General features: G+C 38.8%; 1 protein-coding gene across 3 annotated transcripts; it reads left to right on the top strand.

The window, feature by feature from the left end:
- The first annotated feature begins 1895 nt into the window (after positions 1 to 1895).
- Positions 1896 to 25462, top strand: LOC127444367 (gap junction alpha-8 protein-like). 3 transcript variants are annotated; one of them, XM_051703678.1, is made up of 2 exons: positions 1896 to 2172; positions 22084 to 25462. In XM_051703678.1, the coding sequence occupies exon 2, from the start codon at positions 22099 to 22101 to the stop codon at positions 23269 to 23271; it is 1173 nt and encodes a 390-aa protein (XP_051559638.1). In that variant the 5' UTR covers positions 1896 to 2172; positions 22084 to 22098; the 3' UTR covers positions 23272 to 25462. The 3 variants fall into 3 exon arrangements, with proteins under 3 accessions (XP_051559638.1, XP_051559639.1, XP_051559640.1); XM_051703679.1 differs by lacking the exon at positions 1896 to 2172 and adding an exon at positions 21487 to 21614; XM_051703680.1 differs by lacking the exon at positions 1896 to 2172 and adding an exon at positions 21630 to 21870.
- The last annotated feature ends 196 nt before the right edge of the window (positions 25463 to 25658 follow it).

Genomic DNA, 25658 nt, shown 5'->3' with positions numbered 1-25658 from the left:
CCCTCGTTTCCTCCCAGACTTTGTTTTGAGTAGGGTTGCCAACATTTCATCACGCAAATACGGAACGTTTGACCATTTTCAGCGCTTCAATATGGAATACAGGATGGCGTTCCCCTTCTAGCCTTTCGCCGTCCATCCGGGGGGTGTTGGTCCCCCTTGAGCATTTTTCCACTTCAGTATGGGACGCAATGCTTTAATTTCACCGTCCCTCCAGTGTGGGACAATATATACGTATGGGACAGTTGGGAACCCTAGTTTTAACCTCTTGAGACCCCGCATACACATACGTAGACGTTGTATTTCACTTCGCTATATGCAACGCATAATTTAATTTAATTGAAACCGACTGATCTCAGTTCAGGGCACTCTGTGCTGTCAGTAAGTGTTTAACTTTCGACGCACGGAATCGTGACAAAACAACATGGATTTGATCACAGCAGGGAGGAACAGCAACAAAACTACATCTGGTAAGAAACCTAATTAAGTTTTTACCTTGAAACCTTTTTGAGTCAAAAGATTAGAGTCTCTAATTTCATCTGATAAGCCATTTTAAAAATCTGAGCAATTAATCATGAAATACCACGCTGCTTAACACAATGTACTCTAATGTGTACAATATCACAAGGTTTTCTTTAGAAATCCTATACAGTATGTACTGTGCATTTTCACATTGGTAAATAATGTTTATCTTCAGAGGCTTTTTATGGAGTTGGGATGAAAATACTGTGCATTTCGAACTGTCCTGAGACCAGTGCAGACAGACAGCATACTGGAGTTTAAGTCATTCACTAAATAGGGAGCAAGAGAGCATCATATATCTTTCATATAAAGCCAAGTGAATTCAATCCAGACTTCCTATCAAAAGTTCAGTTTCAGACTAAAGCTGATGTTTGAACCACTCAACATGGTTGGTAGACATGGGACAATAGTAATCAGTACTTAGATTCAGAATTCATAATATATAATTTTATTTTAACATGGTTGGCAGTGATTGGATGATGCTGGCCATTACTTGTATCAGAATTAATTATGCTAATTTCTGATTGATAAAATGACAGTGCAAAGAGAGAACATTGAGATTTTGTTGCCAAAGTAGAAGAAACACTAACATAAAAGTTAAATCAAGTAAAATATTTTTTATTTGTATTTTTTTTAAATTTTTTTATTTGTGCTTTTCCCAATACACATTGTTCCAGAGCAGCTTTACAGAAAATCAGTTGTAATGACTGTAACATCTGAACTTGAATAACCAACACTCCTGGAAACATAGACAATTTGATAAAAAAAAAAAAAAAAAAAAAAAATCTGACTTTCTATAGCTTGATATTCTTTAAAATTTCACAACTTAGTCCCACTGTCCACATACTGTATGTGGACATCGATTTGAAGGAAAACTATTTGTCTATTATTATTATTATTATTATTATTATTATTATTATTATTATTATTGCATGTTTATTAGGTGCTACTAGTTACAAATCGAAAAGGGAAATAGAAAATGCACACAGCAGTCACGCTCCAGTCTCAAGTTTGTCCAATCATACACAAAAGGAGTGAGGATATAAGTGTGTTATTCATAATACTGATTTCTGAACCACGACTCACAAACTTCTTTAAAGATCTCATGAAATCAACATTCAAGTTTTGCTGCTTTTAGTCCATATTTATTAGCTTTAAGGTCATCTAGAGTATATACTAGTGTACTCTTAAATGTTAACAAAATTCATTTTCAGAAGATATAAGCATTTAAAAACTGCAGTCTCCCTCTTCCACTAAATTGGATCAAACATTTTTATGACTCATTCTGTACTTCAGATTTTCATCAGATCTTCTGTCCAATCTCTTTAGAATATAAAGCATCCCACCCCCTACATCTGTTTAGCGTGCCTGGCTGTGTTCTTACTGGTGCTGATCGTGCCTTTGCAGGGCATTTCGAAGGGAGCACAGTCAATTCTGTAAGGTCGTTCCAAACAGAATTTCCAAAAAGAATAGCCAGAAAAGTAAGTTCTAACTGACCGTTATCACCTTTCAGCTATCTGAAGTTCTCACAGTGGAGGGTAATTATCTTCGAAGGGAATAGGGCATAGGAATGATCACTTGTGAATGGGACACGCCAACGCGAATGTTGCTGGAGTTTACTTATTAATGCAGCAGGAGGGATGTACAGTACCAGTAAGTGTTCTTTATTCTTTATGCTTTGTGTATTGTGATTCAAAACATGGATATATTATCTTTTACTTGCTTGTTTGTCATTCATCTTGCAAAACAGCTCCAGCCTCTTCATAAGCAAAGACCGCAATGTGCTGTGTGCGTTTGTTGGCTGGTTATGAATTAATGTTGTCAGATCATCTTTTGGTCCTAAAAGTCAGTGGAAAAGCTGGCCAGTATTGAGGTCGCTTTTCAAGTTTCCAATGTAAGCGGCTCTGACATGAGAGCAGCATTGTGGAAAGAGGTATGTGTGTGTCTGCGTGTGTGTGGCTGTACACTAAAGCCTTTTGGCTATTTTTAAAAATGGGACGAATCATTCAACATGTCCCACCCCCACTTCCTGTTTCAGTAGGAAATACGTCAAAACACCAAACAGAATTGCGCTCGTCAAAGCACTTCACAGGGACTTTAAATGACAGCTCATCTATAGAATGTACAGACGTAAACATATCCCTGCACACCAGAACAGTAGTAGGAATGTCTCCGGTTCCACATGTAACCTCAATGAAAGGAACGAGACATTGCTATGCACTATGGGGAATATTTTCCTCGACGACCTAGTTGAAACCCTTTCCAATAATGCCAATCCTCTGACTGGCAGTGGTGTTTGAGCCCCGCCCCTTCATGTGCACAGTTGCCATATATAAGCAGGCATTCAATCACCATTACTAAAGATTTTTCTGACAGAGGGTATTACTCTTTCTCCTCTTCCTATGAAGTAGTAGTGCGGCCAGCTTTCGAAATGTCTCGTTCCCTTCATCTCAGGAAACCAAGGTTACATGTGTAACTGGAGATGTTCCCTTTCGATTCAGTTCACTTGACATTGCTATGCACTGTGAGGAACAGAATCCCATCCTTCCACACTACGTGACGTCACACCCCCAGGGGTATAAACACTTAATAGGGATATGTATAAGGAGTCAAAGGCCGATGACTATAAGACATATCTTAAGTGTACATGTAATGAATAGTCCCACATGGTTGATACCAGATGAGAGTTAATGTAGTCTGGGAATCTATATGAATGAATAAATATACACAGTGTAATTTTAAGCCTTTCACAACCATAGTTTTTAACATTATAGGGAGCACTTGTGACTTAACCCTCAGGGGTCGATGGACTCGCCTGCGCATCCTGCTGGAATTTTTCCTCATAACAGCGGAAACAACCTAAAATACTCCGTCATTTTTGGGCATACAGATAAGTGTAAGACATCATTAGAGACTATAAAGGGTCTACTTTTATTTGTGTACACTCACAATAACAACAAATCCTTGTGCTTTTGTAAAATAAAGAAAATAAACAGGGTGCGCTTTCAGCCATATCTGTCTCCGCGAGCATCTTTCTGAAACATGTCACAAAAATGAACTGAAACTCCATGAATACTTATCAGACAAACATGAAAATATGTCTAAAGAAAGCTTAAAATGTCTACTTTTAAATAAAACAATTCAAATTTAAAACAAATATTCTCCTGCAATGTAATCTGTATGAAACTAAAGAGATGTACAGTTTCTCCTGACTCAGCTAATTATCGCTAATGTGATCCCACCCACCAGCAGAGCGCGCTATTCATACGGTAATGTACTGAGGCGATCTATGCAAATGGTTAAGGCAACATTGCCTTAAAAAACATCAAGTTCATCATCAGATTCATTCACTTTCCTGTGCGTTTGGAAGATGGCACGCTACACAGGTGAGGAGTTGTTCACATTTTCCTCAGAAGAAGAGCGGGACTCCGACGATGAACGTTTGAAGAGCGACATGATCCAGCCGAGGATACAATTTCGGATGAGTAAGTCTTTACTTACATTAGTTGACATGCTATTTTGTATGAATGTACATATATTACTATTTGGACTATTTCCAGACTTGCCAGCCAGTATTCAAAGTATTGAAATTTGAAATATGTCCTAATAGGCAAGTTTTAGTTACATTTAAATGTTGTTTCGGCTAAAGCAGGTATTTAAATTGTATGCTGTATGATATAAATATGATATGTAATATGATATAAAAATAATATGAATGTTTAGATTATATTTTAACTAGTGTTTATGCAGCCTCATCATCAACGAAGCTTGTGCTTGCAAATATCTGTTTGGGTGTAAATATGTAAAATGTGCTGTAAATATGCCCATATTTGAAAATCAGCATATTAGAATTATTTCTGAAGGATAATGTGACACTGAAGACTGCAGTAATGATGCTGAAAATTCTGCTTTGATCACAGGAATAAATTGCATTTTATAATATATTCAAATAGAAAAGTTATTTTAAACTGTACAAATATTTCACAATATCACTGTTTTTGCTGTATTTTGGATCAAATAAATGCTGCCTTGGTGAGCAGAAGAGACTTCTTTTAAAAACATTAAAAAAATCTTACAGATCTAAAACTTTTAAACGGTAGTGTAGGTCTAAAGTTTTTAAGTCTTTATGTAAAGAAAATGTATAGTCAGATTACTTCTTTTAACTTAAACTTGATTTTGTGAATAAGCTACAAACAATACATTCAATCATTAAGTCGCCTCACATTCATTCTCTCTCAGGGGAGGGGTCTTTGTCTCCTCAGGTGTGAATCACATCAATATTCATGATCATCCACGCCTCCTCGCATATGGTCTTTCTAACACTAAAAGTGTCTTACAAAAGTTAAATGACTATATTGTTTTGTATGAATGAGTGATCAGGATGGTTTTCACATCATTTTGTAGCAAAAACTCTAGGCTACAAGATCCAGTTCTCAAAAGTCTTGTGAACAAATTTTTAGTATGTGTTATGGCCTTTTCAGTGACTTAAAATATTTGCTTTTTCAAAAACCACACATAAATGTTATTTTCTTAAAAATACAAACATGTACATACATGTTGCTCACATATTATTGTAGACCAGCTTGTGCTGAATACAGTGTTATCAGACTTTAGTCATTAATATATTTTAAGCAACTGAAAAAAGCACAAATGTCAAGGCATGTCAAAATGTCTCCAGGGCCCAAAACACCCTCAGACCCCAGAGGGTTAAAGGGGGTTATTATAACCACAGCTGATATAATGTAAGCTGTATTAGTTATAACTGGTAGCCAGCCTAAATTGTGGTTAGGGTTTACCACTGAATATACAAAAGCGCTCTAGACAGAGAGGACTTGTGAAGATATAGATGCCACATCTAGGTTGTAAAACCTTGCGAATGTGTTTTGTGAAGATCACCCTGCTGCAAAACATATGTCTTGCAAGGACACCCTGTTTGTCCATGATGGTCACTAAATAAACCTTAAGCACTGATGGGGGTAAGACCAGCATCTACAGTGCATCCGGAAAGTATTCACAGTGCTTCACTTTTTCCACATTTTGTTATGTTACAGCCTTATTCCAAAATGGATTAAATTCATTATTTTCCTCAAAATTCTACAAACGATACCCCATAATGACAATGTGAAAGAAGTTTGTTTGAAATCTTTGCAAATTTATTAAAAATAAAAAATGAAAAAAAAAAAAAGAAAAGAAACTGACTGAGCCAATTCTGGCTGGTTCGATGTGCTCCGTTCAGACGTCACACGTAAGGGTTCCACAGCTCTGGCTGGGGATGCCAAATCGTGCCCTGTGCTTGAGAGAGGAAGTCCCTCCTCAGTGGTATTTCCCAAGACAGCTAGTTCTAGGAGGTTGATGTGTCACGCTTGCTTCGCACTTCTCCAGGTGCCGAAAGCCAGGCGTCCGTCGCACACTGCACCCCAACCCGTGTTGGATGTGTCCATGGCCACCACTTTTCATCTGAATACTTGACCCAGCATAACATCTTGCTGATAGAAGGCTGGAGCTGTCCAAGTTGCTAAAGCAGCCAGACAGTGGCGAGTCACCCCAGTGTGCATGCGCCTGTGGTGCCAGGCGTGTTGTGGTACATGTCGTTTGAGCCAACACTGGAGAGATCTCATGTGTAACAGACTTTACGGTATGATGGCAGATGCTGCCACCATAAAACCGAGTATTTTAGAAAAAGTCTTCAGTGGACATGCTTTCCCCAGTTTGAACTGGGATAGACACTGAAGAATGTCCTGAACTCACTCACTCGTGAGGTGTGCACGCACACTCATGGAGTTGAGACAAACCAGTAAAAAGGAGATTTGTTTCTGGGTTAATATTTTGAATGGGCGCTTCGCGAGCACACGATTCAAGCATCTCAGATCTAAAATGGGCTGAAGCTTGCCGCCTTTCTTTAGAATGAGATAACAGCAGCTGTAAACTCCACTGTGGGCATTGCAGTCCAATAGAGTCTCCATCACGTTCTTCGCGAGGAGATTGTGAATTTCTGCGCGCAATACCACCGCGTCCTGTGGTGGGACTGCAGATGACAGAATGGTGTTGAAGTAAGGTGCCCGGCGTATGAACTGAATCGTATAGCCGTGTCCTATTGCTTTCAACACCCAACTTGTAATGCCTCATGAGAGCTCGCCATGCATCCACACAGTGGGCTTACTGATTCGCTAATTACAGAGGATAGAGCGCTAGGGAAGCAGCTAGGCCATGGTGTGTGGGGTGTGATGGACTGACAAGTCCATTAGGGCTCGTGTACAGCGAGACAACGGGCTTATTGATTCACTCGCTACAGGAGACACAGCGCCGCCTTTTCTACCATCCTGGCATACCTGGCGGGAATGAGCAGCATGTGCATGTGTGCATCTCGAGCAGAGAGTGCATTTCTGTTTCGTGTGAGAACATTGTTTAATTGAACACAACACTTATACACCCTTCAGGCCACGGCTCTTTGCATGGCTTCACCGATAGCTTGGCTGTCTTTGGCGGAGCCGGAGCAGTGAGGGCAGGGTTCTCCACCTAGCGCTGAACTGAAGTAGAGCGGTGAGTCATAGACTTTTTTTTTGTGACCCACAGCACCCTCCTGAGGCAACCACAAAATGTTGTCACATCCAAGACTTTGTCATGGTACTTGTCAGCTTGAGTCGATGGCTGGTTTTTAATTGTGGTCCTCTGACTCTACGGCCAACACTTTATGGGGCAAGTTAATGCGCAAGCCAGACCTCCAGGAAGAATGGCTCTGTCCTTTTGAGATGCAGTCATTTGATGGTGGCTGGGCTGTTGAGAGGATGCGAATCAGCTATTTAACAGCAGCTTTTGCATGCACCTCGCCCTCGCTGGGGGGAGGGGCATCAATATCCTCCGTGGAACACTCGTCCATATTCTGAGGCTGCAAAAGACATGGCGTCATTCCCATCGTCAGAACCGCCGAACGTGATGAGGCCGTGCGTTCCCACAGAGGCTGGAGCTCATTACGTGCATATCGTACCGGCGAGGATGCTGCGTTGGAAGATTGAAGGGCTCACAAACTCACTGTCCCGCCATGCCCCCTAATGTGGTCCCTCGGGATCTAACACAGAGGAGGCGAGTGGGAGGGCGCAAGAGGTGGAATCGTCCTTCAGAACGAGGGCGATCCTTGAGCGAAGCTTCCTGAGACCCTTCTGACAGTGGCCATTCACATTTGGAACACTTGCAGAATGACATCTTTAAAAAGACGTGTTGCTCGCAAGTGGCTCTTTGTGAAAAAGCCTGTAAATAAAATTAAATTCAAAAAATATTAAAAAAATATTGAATATGAAAGGATACAATGCCCCTACTGGAACACTGCGAGGAAGCAGGTAGGTACTCATTTAGGCGCTGCGTGGTCAAAGTGATGAGCATCTGAAGCGAAGATCCATTCATCGAGAGCATATTCGACATTGGGGTGGCGAAAACTTCACCGGAACACACAAGGGAGCAGTAATCTTTCTCGCCGCAGGATCACAGGCAACGAGTTGTCCTGCTGGTGTCTCGCAGAGAAGAACCATCTACTGAATGTGTATCTGGACGGCGAAGCTGAGAGGGTTTCCTAGACTAAGTAATGGTGATTGAACGCCCGCATGTATATGCCAACTGCGCACCTAAAGGGGTGGGGCTCAAACACCATTGCCAATCAGAGGATTGGCGTTATTGGAAAGGGTTTCAGCTAAGTCATCAAGGAAAGTATTCCCCATAGTGCATAGCAATGTCAAGTGAACTGAATCGAAAGGGAACCTGGCTTTTTCCCAGCTGTCCCCAGTGGAAAAATTTTAACAGTAAAAGTTAGTTAGACAAGCTTTCACACGAAAAGTAGTTTAAGGGATATACCCAGGTTTCCACAATGTTAGAAGGCAATGTTGAAGCCGCTGCAAAATTGTTTGAAATCTACATCTATTTGTTTTTCTCTGTGGGTTGAATGATACTTAAAACAGGAACTGAAGGTATGAAGTTTACTGCGTAAACAGGAACTAATGGTGTTTTTTATTTCACAAACTATATGTGGGAGTGTGAAACTAATCATGATGCTAAAATCTCCTCTCTCTATTTTTAGCTGCAAAACATTGGCAAGTGATGAAGACACCCAGTAGATCAGGGTTATCACCTTAGAGAGAGTGGACCCTTCTCTTTCCTAGTGTTAAAAACAGTTCTGACTATACCCTGACAGAGTCCTGGCTGAGAGAAAGTGCCAGACAACTATAAGATCTGACAAATGTTGCATGCATTTTTCTTTTGGTGAAGCTGAAGTGTGTAATTTCTGCACCGCCAGTGGTACCAAATGGAATTGCAAAAACTACTGTTTTCAAACATATTTCAGAAAACTCCCCCTATATTCCATTGATAGTCTACACAGCCAGCTCTGCCCCAAACTCACCAACATGGGAAATTGACATTCAGCCAAAATACTGACAAGCGCTATCCACCTTCACACATTTTTAAATCAATTTAAATATGAAAACCTTTCGCTCTAACACTGCTGATAGTGTATTGCGTGAGCAACCCCCAAGACACGGGTTCTGGTGCCATGGAAACCAGGAAGGAATCACGTTCACATAAACAATGGTGGGTACGATTTGGAGGTTGCATTTTTGCTCTAAAATACAATTTTTACTCCACTGCTGGTGAGGTTAAGGGTCGGGGTTTGGTTTTGGGGTTAAGAGTTAATAAAATTTGCATTGTATTGACTGTATTACATCATTTACAACTAAAAATACAATTGCTTTTGGCACCACTCTGTGGACATTTCACCCCAAAACTAGATGCTCTCACCTGCCCATACGTTCAACAACACTTCCAGCTTCGACCACTGTTTTGATAGTGCCACAGAGATACTAATGGCTTGCTTATACTTTTTTTCTGCATTTTAAGCTGGGATACCAGAATGAATTTTAACAAAAAAAAAAAAAAAAAAATCACACATCAACTTCAATGGGATTCCTTCTCTCTGAATTAACTAGATTGTTGATAATTAACAGCTTTTCTAATTAAGTTCAAAGATGGTTGCTCCATTTTTACATACATGGCCTCCTTTCCTCTCTTAAACCATCTATACTCCCTGTCCAAATTTTCAACTTAACTACTCTTGAATGTGTGATCCTTATCTTTAAGATGCCCTGCTGAGTCCTGCCCAGAGGGGTTTGCCTTTCAGTATTGCCCATTTGTTAAGCAACGGGGCCCTGGACACACTCAATGAACTTGGTTTGAATTGATGGTTTGATTGATTGTCAAGTCATTTTTATTTGTATAGCGCCTTTCACAACTCATTTCAAAGCAGCTTTACAGAAAATCATGCATTAACAGAAAATTAAACTGTGATATCTATAAAGTCTTAAGCATGGGATTGTCATAATGGTTTTCCCTTTTTAACCTTTTCTTCCACATTTTTTACCTTCAATTTGATTACAGGGCCATTGCACAACCCTTTGTGACTTGTGACCACTCTATCTTCCATCTCTCCATTGTATTGCCATGGGCTTTTATTTCCTCTTGCTGTACCTAAACCCATGCTTACACACAGGAAGTCCCATATCCATTTCCTGTGAGATTGGATAGAACAATTGATTACCTTTCCTCCAGCCTTTCTCCTGCCAATTCGGTATCATATATGATACATTAAAAGCCATGGAAAGCTGGGACTGCTGGCCAGGGTGTGGTTGAATGGTCATTTGGTAACATACTTCCAGGAAAATAACTATTTTAAATTCTGTTACTATGTATGTGGACACTTTGTCTCTGGTCAATTCTGGGTCTTTGGAGTTGATCATGTAGCCATACTTATAGATCTATTTTAACATTACAAGGATGTGTCCTTAAAGGAATGTCCTATTGAAGATTGTTTTTCTTTTGATATTCCTGCTGAATGATAGTCCAAGCTGGTGCTGGTCTAGTTGGAGGACCAGCATAGCTGTGCTGTTCACCAGCAAAACTGAGCTGGTAAATCTGTGGCATATACCATGAAGCCAGTTTAGGTAAGGTAAGTTTCAGTTTCATTTGCCTCAGCTCTGGGTTTTAGGTACCATGAAGGTGGGTCGGCTTTTAGCGGTATTCATCACCATAGAAACTTATGCTCCGTAGCAGTCAGCTGTGACATCTCCAAGGCAATGAAGTAAAAATCTTAGTTTCATGGACTAGAGACTATTATTTCACGTGACATTCAATATAAAAGGTACACAAAATATGCCTTAAAAAAAAGAACAAATAGCCTACATCTTATCATTGCATACAATATTTTGAATTCTCACTTTTAATTATTTAATAGTAGCCTATATTAATTTATAGTAGTATTAAATAATATTAAGCTTTAAATTTAGATGAATAAAAAAGCTTTTATATTTTAAATAAGGTTTTAAGCTTTTAAAATTAACAAGCCTGTGTGTTCTTGTTGTGGAACTACTAATTCACTTACGCATTGATATAACAGCTGTTTAATATATTTATCACATTCAGAATTTGTTTCCAGCAGTCCTTTTGAGCTCTTGCATCAGCCACAGTGTTTCTTCTTGCTGTCTTAAAATGTCTTTATTTTCTTCATAATTGTACAGTGATCCCTTTTGCTGTGTAAATCATGTGTTTTAATTCTTCATGATGTCATGGCGATCTCTTGTGCAGTGTAAACATGTTTTCATTTTTATATTTTTTATAACAATCTCTTGTTGTGCTGTGTAAATGTATTTAAATTCTTCAATTTTTTATGATTAGCTTTTAGAAGAGAAGTAAATCCCATTGACTTTCACGAGAAGTGAATCTCTCTCTCTTTCCATGTTTCACATGATTGGCTGTTCGCTATAAACAGCACTCATTCATGTGAACGCGTGTGTGAACTAATCTTAGGGTACGGTTACATGATAATGTTTTCAACTAAAAATGGAAAACTTTTTATGCGTTTTAGCTGTTCATTTACACGACAACGGCGTTTTGGGGCCTGAAAATGCAAACTTTTGAAAATGGGTTTCAAAGTGCAAGTTTTTGAAAACGATGCCGTTATCGTCTCCGTGTGAACATACAAAAACGCGAATTTGTGAAAACGATGATGTCATGCGCACGCGTATTACTTGTTCAGTCTATAGACATGCCCGCGTGTACTTCAAAACTACAATGGCGAACTACAGGACTGTGTTTGTGCTGCTCAAAATTTTTAGTTTATTGACGCTTCTCCAGCAAATTAATTGTAGTAATAAAGCAACCTCATCGTCCGTCCAGACAAAATTGCTCAATGCTTTCACCATCTTCATTGTTTGTATTCACCGCTCTGTGGAAGAATGCTTATGTGCGCAGGCGCGTAGTGTTTCTTTACAAAGTGACATCGCCAACTACTGACCTCGCATGCATAATACAGCGTTTTTAGTCGTTTTCGCGGATCCGTGTGAACAGGGATCGTTTTGACAACGTTGTCGTCTGTACGCTAAACTTTTCAAAAAGGCAAAGGAAAAACTTTTCCGTTTTTAGTACATCGTTGTCGTGTAAACGTACCCTTAAACTCAGTATCAAAGCCTGAGTTGACAGAGAAAGTTAATGACCATCATCATGGTACCAATTAAGCCTGATTTGGTTTGGTTTTGTCAACTCGAAACCAATTCTGCAACCCCGAGTTTGTTCAATTAACTTGATGGTATAGGCCTCTGGTTGAGCTACATGGTCTTTCTGGTGAAGCCGGTTGACAAAGAAGTCTTGCTGGTTAAACTAGCTAAGAAGCCAGGTGGAGAAACCAGTACATCAGCATCTAAAACAAAGCATATACTGGTGACTAGCTATAGTTGAATATTACTATATACATCAATATGCAAATTTCTGTGTTATGAATTAGGGTGTTGCAACAGGTGAGTGACCAAGGTGTAGGATCTTTATTAATTGGCTGTGGTTAATCCAACTAAAAAAAAAAAAAGAGTTGTTAACCAAGCCCAAGTCAAGTCAAGTCAAATCATTTTTATTTGTATAGCACCTTTCACAACACACATCGTTTCAAAGCAGCTTTACAGAAAATCATGCATTAACAGAAAATGAAACCGTAATATCTATAAAGCCTTAAGAGTCATCACTGTGCAGTTTGATTAAATTCGATTATGAAGTGTGTATAAAAATGAGTAAATACATAATAATTGTATTTAGAAACCCAGTGAGCAACCCAAAGGCAACTGTGGCAAGGAACGCAAAACTCCATAAGATGTTGGTTAATGGAGAAAAATAAACTTGGGAGAAACCAGGCTCACTGTGGGGCCAGTTCCTCTCTGGCTAACAGCATGAATATAATGCCAATATAACTTATTTATGTGCAGTGCAAGTCATGGTTTAAAATTATTAAACTAAGTGCTAAGGGCCAGTGTTTAAACACAGATTTTGTAAGAACTGTTAGTTTAATGACTAATGTCTTTGAAGTTCATCCTGGATTTACTGCAGAAGTTCATATAGATGCATTGTCCTTTGTTAGTTGGCTGATGAAGGCTTTTGTTGGCAATTTATTGACAGTCTATGTATTCCATTTCAAGAGTGTAGTCCATCATTAGACCAAGGTGATGCAGGCCGAGATCAGTGAGGTGCTTCGCAGTTCAACCGGCCAGTAATTTCGGTGAGGTCTATCCTAAGTCCAAGGTTCAGGCAATGGCAGTATCCCATGTCTTATGGTTTGAGTTGGCATCAGTAGCATAATAGACTGAAGTGATGTCTGGCTAGCACCGGCTGCATTTTGTCATCATCTCTTAGAGACACGTAGTAGTGGATTCCAATATATTTTTTGTGGATTTTGATATTCTAGGAACTATTAACAGGCCAGAGTTTTGCGATCATAATGAACGTGATGGAATATAGCATGGCAGAAGGTCACTTAAGTACTGTGGAGCTAGACCATTCAAATTTTTGTATGTAGTTAACAGAATTTAAAAAATTATTACGAAATTTAACAGGTAGCCAATGTAATGACGATAAAATGGGGCTAATATGACCATATTTCTTGGTTCTAGTCAACACTCTGGCTGTTGCATTTTGAACCAATTGAAGTTTATTTATTGAACTTGCTGGACATCCTCCCAGTAATGCATTACAATAATCTAGTCTTGAGGTCATGAAGGCATGAATTAGTTTTTCGGCATCAGCAAGAGAGAGCATGTGTTATAACTTAGCAATATTTCTAAGGTGGGAGAATGCTGTTCTACAAACACTGGAAATTTTCAAATGACATATTGGTATCGAACATAGCAACTAAGTTCTTCACTGATGAAGATGATAGTACATCCATTGAGAGTCAAATTATATTTTAGCAGCTTATTTTTAGAGGTTTTTGGTCCAATAACTAGTACTTCTGTTTTGTCAGAATTGAGTAGAAGGAAATTTCTGGCCATCCAATTTTTGATTTCATTGATACACTCTGCTAATTTGGAGAACTGTGAATTTTTGTTGGGTTTAGAAGAAATATAAAGTTGGGTATAGTCAGCATAACAGTGGAAACTTATTCCATGATTCCTGATAATATCTCCCAGGGGAAGCATATATAAGGAGAAAAGCAGAAGCCCTAAAACTGATCCCTGTGGCACTCCATACTTTTGTTTGATTTGACAGTTCCTCGTTTTCACAGGCAAAATGGTAGCGGTCTGCTAAATAGGACCTAAACCATGCTAAAGCAAGTCCACAAATGCCAACATAATTCTCCAGCCTATTCAAGAGTATGTCGTGATCTATGGTGTCGAAGGTAGCACTAAGATCTAAAAGCACTAGAAGAGTAATGCAGCCATGATCAGATGATAAGAGCAAGTCATTAGTATTCCTGATAAGTGAAGTGTCTGTATTGTGGTGTGGCCTAAATCCTGAATGAAATTGTTCATATATACTATTTTTCTGTAGAAATGAACATAATTGGGAGGACACAACCTTTTCTAGTATTTTCGACATAAACGGGAGATTTGAAATTGGTCTATAATTAGCCAATTCTCCAGGATCAAGCTGTGGCTGCTTAAGCGGTTTTAAAACTGCCATTTTAAAGTTTCTTGGGACATGTCCTAAGGAAAGCGAGGAGTTAATAATATTAAGAAGAGGTTCTGAGATTACAGGGAAGAGCTTAGTTGGTATTGGATTGTGGCAGCGGGGGCGTGGTCAAGCATCTCTCCGGAGAGAGAAAGCGGTAAGGGCGCTTACTCCTGAGCTAAATTATGTCTAACACCTGTCTCTAATTTCAGTGAGCACGGGGAGAGCGGCATAAAGAGAGCGACACAACGCTCAGAGTGGGACTGGATATGACAGAGCTGAGCCAGAGTGACCATTCCCGAATAGTGGAAGTTATTTGTAGAAGCAGTGTAAGGGGGTTCAGTGGAAAGGAGGAGGCGAGAACCGGCTAACAACTTAAATAATAATTTATTAACCAAAAACACACAACCAAAAACACAGCCCAGCTGTCTGTAATTCTCTCTCTTTCGAACTGTCGTCCCCGGCCGCCTTTATCCCTCGCGCGCCCCATCAGGCTGATTGGGGACCGGGTGTGTCTCATTCCAGCCCGGCCCCGCCCTCCTCGGCTCTACATGGATCTAATATACATGTTGTGGCTTTTGATGTTTTGATAAGTTTTGTTAGCTCTTCATGACTTATGACAGTGAAGGATTGATGTTGCACATGAGGAAAATTATGAGACACTGTGACAGATGATTGCATAATTCCAATTTTATTTCTGATTATTTCAATTTTATCAGTAAAGAAATTCATGAAGTCATTACTATCTGGTTCAGTTTAGGCTTTATTCCTAACCAATTTTGCCACAGTACTGAATAAACACTTGGGATTATTGTGGTTATTTTGTATGAGTTTGCTAAAATATGCTGACCTAGCAGCTTTTAGTGCCTGTCTGTAGCCACAGACAGTATTCTTCCATGCACCGCGAAATACCTCTAATTTTGTATTCTTCCACTTGTGCTCCATTTTCTGAGCTGCTTTCTTGAGAGCATGAGTGTGATCATTGTACCATGGTGCAGGGATTTTTTCTTTAATTTTCTTTAATCGAAGGGAGGCGACACTATGAACAATGCTAGAGAAGACTGTATTTATATTTTCTGTTATTTCATCAAGTTCTTCTAGACTTTGGGGCTTACTAAGTGTATAAGATAGATCTGATTATTGGTGAAACAATCTTTAGTGGCTGAAAGAATTGTTCTACCTGAATGATAGCATGGTGTAGATTGAGTAACAATAACTGATCACAGTATAAAAGAGACAAGGTAATGATCTGAGATGTCATCGCTCTGCGGTAGAATTTCTAAATTATCAACATCAACTCCATATGACTGAATTAAATCTAGCGTATGATTATGGCAATGAGTTGGTCCTGTCACATTTTGTCTGACTCCAAGAGAGTTGAGAATATCGATAAATGCTAAGCCCAATATGTCATTTTCATTATCTATGTGAATGTTGAAGTCACCAACAATTAAAGCTCTATCTACAGTAACTACTAGATCTGAATTTGCAAATTCACCAAGGAAATCAGAATAAGGCCGGGGTGATCTATATAGTGTAGCAAGGGCAAAAGTCGACAGAGATTTTTTATTTATATCTGAAGTTGTTACATTAAGCATTATTAGTTCAAATGACTTAAACTTATATCTTGTCCTCTGAGTAACACCAAAAACATCACTGTAAATTGTAGCAACACCACCTCCTCGACCCTTCAGATGAGGCTCATTTTTATAACAATAACCTGGGGGTAGATTCATTTAAACTAATATATTCATCCAGTTAAAGCCAGGTTTCAGTCAATCAGAGAATATCCAAACTACGATCTGTAATAATTTAATTTACAATTAGTGCTTTGGTTGAAAGAGATCTAATGTTTAGTAGCCCTATCTTTATATGAAGTTTATCTTTTTATTATTTTTATTATTTTTTTTTTTTTTCATTTTTCTTTTCAAGTTTGACCTTTATCACATTTTTTCTAAATGATTTAGTGAGAGGTTTGTGTTTGGTAGTTCGGGGAACAGACACAGTCTCTATATGATATCTAGGTTATACAGTATGTGTTGTAGTTTATGTGACCTGTGTGATGTCACAAGGCAGCTAGCAGACGTTTGGATTAGCCAGTTTGTCTGCTTCCTCCCACCCAGGATGTTAAACAAGAGTGTTCTCCATTGATTTGCAAGTGATTTTGCTATTCTAGAGAGGGACATAGAGAGAAAGTAGAAATACAGTTTGATAATCTCATTCCTAGAAAAGGCTGTAATGAGGATTTATTCACTCTTCAGTCTCCCACATGGAATGGAAGTGAACTGAATCAGATAAATCCTCTGCACTTGTTGCTGGTATCTCTGGTACACACAAAGAGCAGGTAAAACAGATCCACACTGGATCCATCAAATGGCTGGTGCTGGAATAGAGATTAATACGGATTATCACAGAAGAACAAGGGGACAGACATACAGGTGCATCTCAATAAATTAGAATGTCGTGGAAAAGTTCATTTATTTCAGTAATTCAACTCAAATTGTGAAACTCGTGTATTAAATAAATTCAATGCACACAGACTGAAGTAGTTTAAGTCTTTGGTTCTTTTAATTGTGATGATTTTGGCTCACATTTAACAACAACCCACCAATTCACTATCTCAAAAAATTAGAATACATCATAAGACCAATAAAAAAAACATTTTTAGTGAATTGTTGGCCTTCTGGAAAGTATGTTCATTTACTGTATATGTACTCAATACTTGGTAGGGGCTCCTTTTGCTTTAATTACTGCCTCAATTCGGCGTGGCATGGAGGTGATGCAGTTTGTGGCACTGCTGAGGTGGTATGGAAGCCCAGGTTTCTTTGACAGTGGCCTTCAGCTCATCTGCATTTTTTGGTCTCTTGTTTCTCATTTTCCTCTTGACAATACCCCATAGATTCTCTATGGGGTTCAGGTCTGGTGAGTTTGTTGGCCAGTCAAGCACACCAACACCATGGTCATTTAACCAACTTTTGGTACTTTTGGCAGTGTGGGCAGGTGCCAAATCCTGCTGGAAAATGAAATCAGCATCTTTCAGCAGAAGGAAGCATGAAGTGCTCCAAAATTTCTTGGTAAACGAGTGCAGTGACTTTGGTTTTCAAAAAACACAATGGACCAACACCAGCAGATGACATTGCACCCCAAATCATCACAGACTGTGGAAACTTAACACTGGACTTCAAGCAACTTGGGCTATGAGCTTCTCCACCCTTCCTCCAGACTCTAGGATCTTGGTTTTTCCAAATGAAATGCAAAACTTGCTCTCATCTGAAAAGAGGACTTTGGACCACTGGGCAACAGTCCAGTTCTTCTTCTCCTTAGCCCAGGTAAGACATCTCTGATGTTGTCTGTGGTTCAGGAGTGGCTTAACAAGAGGAATACGACAACTGTAGCCAAACTCCTTGACACGTCTGTGTGTGGTGGCTCTTGATGCCTTGACCCCAGCCTCAGTCCATTCCTTGTGAAGTTCACCCAAATTCTTGAATCGATTTTGCTTGACAATCCTCATAAGGCTGCAGTTCTCTCGGTTGGTTGTGCATCTTTTTCTTCCACACTTTTTCCTTCCACTCAACTTTCTGTTAACATGCTTGGATACAGCACTCTGTGAACAGCCAGCTTCTTTGGCAATGAATGTTTGTGGCTTACCCTCCTTGTGAAGGGTGTCAATGATTGTCTTCTGGACAACTGTCAGATCTGCAGTCTTCCCCATGATTGTGTAGCCTAGTGAACCAAACTGAGAGACCATTTTGAAGGCTCAGGAAACTTTGCAGGTGTTTTGAGTTGATTAGCTGATTGGCATGTCACCATATTCTAATTTTTTGAGATAGTGAATTGGTGGGTTTTTGTTAATTGTGAGCCAAAATCATCACAATTAAAAGAACCAAAGACTTAAACTACTTCAGTCTGTGTGCACTGAATTTATTTAATACACCAGTTTCACAATTTGAGTTGAATTACTGAAATAAATGAACTTTTCCACGCCATTCTAATTTATTGAGATGCACCTGTATGCAGACAAACCATGCAGGAATTCGGAGTGAGCCCAGAACAATATTTAGACATGGAACCTACTTCTGTTTCAATAGAGAAACTGGTACTTTGCATTAATATGAATCACAAAGACATTAAGTGACCCCTTGAGGGATTCTGATTTACATGTTAAATCAATAAAAATGCTTATGACCCTACTGAAAATAACAGTATGGTTGGTTACCAGCATATGTTATGTTTTGGATGCTGGCAAGCTGGTTTTCCTAGCAAGCTTCTAAACTAGCTAAACCTGTATGACTTTCTTGGTCACAATACACAATCATTCTAAGTAAACCTAAACTTTCTCTCTAAATTTGCTGTAGTTGTCATACAATGTAAACAAAGTTATATGTAGTGAGATTGAGAGCACATGGGACATGTTGTCCCCAGCCTTTTTTCCAAATAGTGGCTAAGGCAACCTATAGGCTAATGCTAGCCATTCCCCGCATCCTATGTATTTTTATAGCTGTCAGCTAATTCATCCTTCATGAGCAGAAAATGTGTAGGGATGGCATGTAGGCAGATCACTGTAAGATAACTTTGTTTGAGGGATGGTCCAATGCTTAGCCATAGCCTGGGGCCTGCTTCATTCGCACAATCTGGGATCATGCCTCAATGCGCACATTCAATAGACACAGCGGACTTCATCATGACATCATGCCATTGTTTGAAATCCCATCGTCCATTCACCACTCTGCTGCTGGCTTAGGCTACCATCACTGGCAATATCAACAAGTACCATCTTTAAATGTAGATTCCAGGATCAAGCTATCATTAGAACAATTTGCACAAACTTTTGGCATACTTTATGTAGAACGTGTTGCGCTACTTACAGTATGACCTCTGTAGGGCTGTTTATCCATGAAATAGTGTTTTGACAAGTAGAGGGTAAGTCCTGCTATGGTTATAATGCAGTGTCATTTGTAAATCTAGTTTATTTACTGTCAGGTTGCCAAAGAGGTCAGTAGACAACTACTTCAATGTAATCAGTGATGCTGGATTGTCAAAAGTCATAACAGACAGAAGATAAACCTCCATGCACAAAGCATTTTTCGTTTTTATGACTTCTGATTCCGTGTACTGAATAATCAGACATGCATTAATCCCCAAAAGTAAAGCCTGTCTCCTTTTCCTTTTGTGAGCTTGGAGACCTGCAGAGATTATCAGGCACTGAAAATTTTGGAGGCATCACTTTTGATCCAGTTATTTTCTGGTGGTTCAGTGATAGTAGAGGATGTTTTTAGGTGATCTGCCTGCCTTTGTCTTTCATTCCAGAGCAAATGCAGTGGGGTCATTGGGGTTGCCCTGCTACTCTTGTACAATAGTTATATTATAAATGTTCTTTACACCTACTCGTGATCCATTGAAGAGGATTTTTGACCTTAATATGGAGACTTGTTTGCATTTGAAAATACCCCGCACCTTTCCCCCCAAACATATATAACTCATAACTAACCACTGAACATCATTCTGTGCTCTTAGTCAATGGCAATGCTTAGCCCATTATGTCATTTCTAGAGCAAATTCCAGTTGGATAAAAAGTGGTGCACACAGGTTGAAGCATTGTCCAGAGAGGGATTATTGGTTGTGGTTCTGACTTAGTAGACTTGACTCTTTTGGCCTTATGTTGCCAAACTGAGTTGGAGAAGCAGAAGTGTAAAAATTTTCTAGTTTTACATGAAAATATAACCTGCCAGATTGGCTTGAGATACACCATTCCCACCTCATACCAATTTTCACACTTAGCCAACATTGGTGAATTGTGCCAGGTAAAACAACAACCAAATTCACATTCCCTTTCATAACCTGAATGAAAATAAACGGATCACAGTTTGGAACAGAAAATCATTATCAGCTTAATGATTCTGTTTTGTTAAACAATGCATGATGCATTATGTCAGAGGGTCAAATGAGATATTGAAATTTTTTTTAAATTGTATTTACTTGAGTTTGGACTAGCAGTGTTCTCAATCATTTAACAGGAAATCCTTACGAAAATTGAGAGTTCACTGCACATTTGCCACAAATTTGCCGCAAATTCGCCACAAATTTGCCGCAAATTCGCCACTGATCATTTTCACATGCAAATGAGCTTTGCGGCAAACTTGCAGCAAATTGTCCATTGTTTCTAAAGGTTTGCCGGAGGTTCACCACTACCGTCGAAGAGCTGCAAACTTCTGGCAAACATTTGTGGCAAATCAAAAGCTAATTTGCATGTAAAATAACAAGCGGCAAATTTGCCGCAAGTTTGCAGCTAGTTTTGATTTTTTGTAAGGGATATACTGCAGTGACTGTATCAGTAGTTTATACTGCAAAACAATATCTGGTTCCTTTAGTGTTTTTGTCTCAAGGAATCACACCAAAACATTTACATGTTTGTTTGATAGAGCTTTTTTGATTTTAAATAAGTTAAGTTAAATGATTTAAGCACACCACAAAGCAGATTAACTTTCTTTTGCTAATGATCAAATTAGCCTGTTGCATGCCTTCAAACCATTTAGCTATTGTACCATATCTTTCAAAGTAGAACAGATTTATCACGAATTTCTATGATGGTTTTAGCATTTAGCATAGCATTAGCCTTCTATATTTTGTACAGGGATACAAAATAAATGTGAACCATTGACAAACATGCATGGGAAACTTCAAAATCATACTTTTCTCTTTTTTTGATGAGCCCACCTTTCCAATTCATTGCTCAGTTCCTTTGAGCCAAAGTATATGTATGACAGTATAGTAAATATGACAGAAAAAGCCTTGTCTACTAAGACACATGCTTTTTAGTAAGCGCCATGTCAAGTTTACACCTCTAAAATCATCCTTTTCCCAATGCCTGTGTCACATACATTCCCATTTGTTTTTGTGAATCCTATTGTACTGTGCGTCACCATTCGTCGCCCTCTTAATAAAGGCTGTCTGGCTCCCAGCTTAAATATTGCAGCAAACTAAAAACCAACCATCAGACTGGATTCATTCACTTCTGCTCACTCGGGCGACAAGGATTGTAGGCCATAGGTTGGAACCATAGAGCAAAAAGTTCACTTCACACCACAGTGTGCCAAGAGAAGGTGGAACATATATACTCTGGAGCTCTTTCTGTGGCAAGTTGCCCATTTTACACCATTAACCTGTATTGCTGTTTGTTTTATACATACCATTATTACACTCTGAAATTTCTTTAGAAGGGTAGTCTGGCTAACTTTTGAATGTTGATGTGAATTTATAGAGGGGGTGCATAACTATACACTTGTTTGTTTGACTAGGGTATATATAAAGTCATGGCTTGATTTGATTGTTTTTTAAAGGATATTGCATACTCTAGATGATTATCTGATGGAACTGATGCCGCAACATGATGTAAATAAGTTTTGAATTATTTTTGTCACAGACTAAATTACCTTTTACCAAACTATTCATCTTTGTATCAGTATATTGTTTAGGACAACCTACATTATGGAATGTAACTTGAGTTCTAGTGTCCGTAATGATATTGTTAAAATTTCAACACAAATATTATTTACATCGCTGCCCATTATCAAGCATTTCTTTGTTTGCTCTTCCTATCTGCAGTGCTGACAGTCAACCATGGGTGACTGGAGTTTCTTGGGCAACATCCTTGAGGAAGTAAATGAGCATTCAACAGTCATCGGTAGGGTGTGGCTGACAGTCCTCTTCATCTTCCGAATCCTCATCCTGGGCACAGCTGCGGAGTTCGTGTGGGGTGACGAGCAGTCGGATTATGTGTGCAACACACAGCAGCCAGGTTGCGAGAACGTTTGCTATGATGAGGCCTTCCCCATTTCACACATTCGCCTTTGGGTACTCCAGATCATCTTTGTTTCCACACCCTCTTTGGTGTACGTGGGTCATGCTGTCCACCATGTACATATGGAGGAGAAACGCAAAGAACGGGAGGAGGCAGAGCTAAACAGGCAGCAAGAAAATGAGGAAAGGCTGCCACTTGCACCCGATCAGGGTAGTGTCCGTACAGCCAAGGAGACAAGCACAAAGGGCAGCAAGAAGTTCCGTCTAGAGGGCACTCTGTTAAGGACCTATATCTGCCACATTATCTTCAAGACTCTCTTTGAGGTAGGCTTTGTGGTGGGTCAGTACTACCTGTATGGCTTCCGAATCCTGCCACTCTACAAGTGCAGCCGCTGGCCATGCCCAAATACGGTCGATTGTTTTGTCTCAAGACCTACGGAGAAAACTGTTTTTATCATCTTCATGCTGGCTGTGGCCTGTGTCTCGCTTTTTCTCAACTTTGTGGAAATTAGCCATTTAGGTCTGAAAAAGATCCACTTTGTGTTCCGTAAACCAGCCCGGCCGCAAGTTGAGGGACCAGGGGTGGCCGAGAAGGCCCTGCCTTCCATGGCAGACACCTCTATCCAGAAAGCCAAAGGCTACAAGCTATTGGAGGAGGACAAAGCCACATCGCACTTCTTCCCCATGACAGAGGTAGTAGGGATAGAGGCTGGGCGGCTACCGGCTTCTTACAAGTCATTTGGGGAGAAATCCAATGAGGCATCTGCACCTCAGAAAGACATGTCGAAGGTGTATGACGAAACGCTGCCCTCCTATGCCCAGATGACAGTGATAGGGCCAAGTGCGACAGGAGTTCTAAGCAGGGACGAAGAAGAGGATGAGTTGGCTGTGGAAGCAGACTTGGAAGCCAGTGAGACGATAGAAGATACACGACCGCTAAGCAGCCTAAGCAAGGCCAGCAGCCGTGCAAGGTCAGATGACTTGACAGTATGAATAATATAGAACTGGATTAGAAGTGCAGCAATAAAAAGTGTAGTTATACTGAAGAAAGTAAAAACTAGTGAGAGAAAGAGAGGTGCCTTTCAGCAACTGTGACACTTATAATACCAGCTTATTATTTTGAAGAGGAAAAAGATTTTTTAAAACAATGCTGTGCAATTTTCGTGAGGAAACTTGAGAGCTTGATACACTTTTTTTTATACAGCAGTATTTTTTGTACTGGTTTTACAAATCAAACCGATTTAAAACATTAACAAACCAAAGGTAGAGATCTGCAGCAGCAAAGTCAACATAGGGAGGAGTGAGTCTGGAGAAATTATGTAGGAAAATATGTGCTGTTTTTTTAATAAAAAAACTTTCTATCCAGAATTTTACTTATCTAAGGTGAGATTCTGATGTTTACATTATTTGATTAGCCATTAGCCAAATGTTGTATGTGATATTTAGTTTTTATTATTATTATTCTGATAAGAAAACTGTCAGGGCATCATCCTTTTCACCTCAATAAGTTCAAACATACATGATAATTACTCAATCACTTTTATTGTTTTGTATGTAAATGGTACTGCAGTGGCTGTCATGGATGTGTATGTGCGAGGTGAAACAAATGCTGATAGTGTCATTGCACAGTTGATCATCATGGCATACTATCAAAATATAGACTATTTATTTCAAAGAAATGTTCACCACAGATATATGTGAAGCATCATACATTGTTTCTGGTTTCACTCACTTGCATTGATATAAATTTCATTAAATGTAGGTTAGAGTGTATTTAACAATAATTGTAATAATTGCATTAGCCATAGAAAAGATTGTAGGCCACATTCTTTCTAGTCTCACTGTGCATGCAGCCATTATAATAAAGATCACGCTCAATCAGCACAAAGTATTGTTCAACGAGAGACAATAAAACAGCATTACAGGGCGTGTCATTACAGACAGTCAGATATCCTTGACATCATTGGAAAAAACATGTTCACACTTGTGCCCTCCATGACACTAATATAAAAATTTTTTTAAAAAAAGGCCACTATAAAACATTTCAGAGGACAAGAATAAAAGGGCTCTGCCGCTGATTTGACTTAAAATAAAAAGTAGGCCTTAGACATTAGTGTGATACATAGCAAAAAAAAAATAAAAAAAATAATTGATTCTAAATGTCATGTAAGTTTCATTTGAAAAGAAAAGTTTTTAAAAGATTACTATTTTTTTTTTTTTGCCTCTTTTGTTTTACATGAGTGGGAAACATTCTGACCAATCAAAATGTCCTTTTGTTTCTGAATACTTTCACAGTTCTACCAAAGTCATAGGAAATAATTTAATGAAATATTAAAAAAAAAAAAAAATGTCAAAAGAGTTCACAATGCCTGTTTTATTTATTTATTTATTTATTTGCTTTTCAATGTTTTTTTTTTTGTTGCTTTTTGCTTTTCACATTTTGTTTATTTTATTTTTATTTTATTTTTGCTGCACATGGTTTAATATTGTAGTTTGGTTTGAATGTAAAACTGTTGTTTCATGTTGCTGATAAACCTTTCAAGCAATGCAAAGAACTGAATGACAAAAAATTTAAAACTTTTTGTTTGCTTGCACATCACTATTCTCTTCCTGTATTCATCCACTTTTCGGTGGTCATGTGTTGTGTATGAATAATGTATTACTTTGTGTGCTAAAAACACACATGATGCTTTCAGCAGACTGCATGAACTTTGAAGAAGAATGTTAGATCCAGACTTAAATAGAACATAAAGGCCATAAAGTAGGTCAAGAGAAGCTTTCTTTCATTACCTGTGAAATTAAAAAAACAAACAACCAGCTGTGATGCATCCCAGCACAAAGTTTTCCAGCTGATATGCAAAGAAGTTTGTGGCAGACAGCTGATTCTATATTTTGCAGTGGACACAAAGGGTTAAGATGAAAGATTTGGAGATTTGGGGGTGGGGATGCAAAAATTACATCTCATTAATGGTTATTGGTTCTTGAGTTTTGGAAAATTTGGCAAAGTCATTTTTAATTAATTTGTTTAAGGTCTTCTGTTGCTTTTAAATTATTTTACTTTTTTTCTTTTCTTTTTATTTTTTTTCAATTCTTAAACACAAAACATCCTTTTTACTAACTTGTATTCCTGATAAATGATCATAAATTAAAACCTGTGGAAATAGCCAATAAAAGTTCATGTGTGGTTAAGGCAGTCTGCCAGTATTTATTCATATCATGAAATGTGAAAATGCGTCCACTCAAAGTTGACACATAAGCTGTCTCTTTCCAACAAAATGATCTAAAATCTCTTTGTTTGCAACATACCACAGACTTGTATTGTTTTCATATAGCTAATTATAATCACTACAGACTAACTCTAGCCCTACCCCTAAAGAAAC

The sequence above is a fragment of the Myxocyprinus asiaticus genome, chromosome 7 (assembly GCF_019703515.2).
Source record: "Myxocyprinus asiaticus isolate MX2 ecotype Aquarium Trade chromosome 7, UBuf_Myxa_2, whole genome shotgun sequence".
Classification (NCBI taxonomy): Eukaryota; Metazoa; Chordata; class Actinopteri; order Cypriniformes; family Catostomidae; genus Myxocyprinus; species Myxocyprinus asiaticus.
Note: the sequence above shows the minus strand (reverse complement) of the source record. Positions and strands in the feature narration are given on the sequence as shown.

What these genes read in the sequence shown, in the direction of transcription:
- LOC127444367 (XM_051703678.1), top strand. Translation starts at nt 22,099, where the DNA reads ATGGGTGACTGGAGTTTCTTGGGCAACATCCTTGAGGAAGTAAATGAG.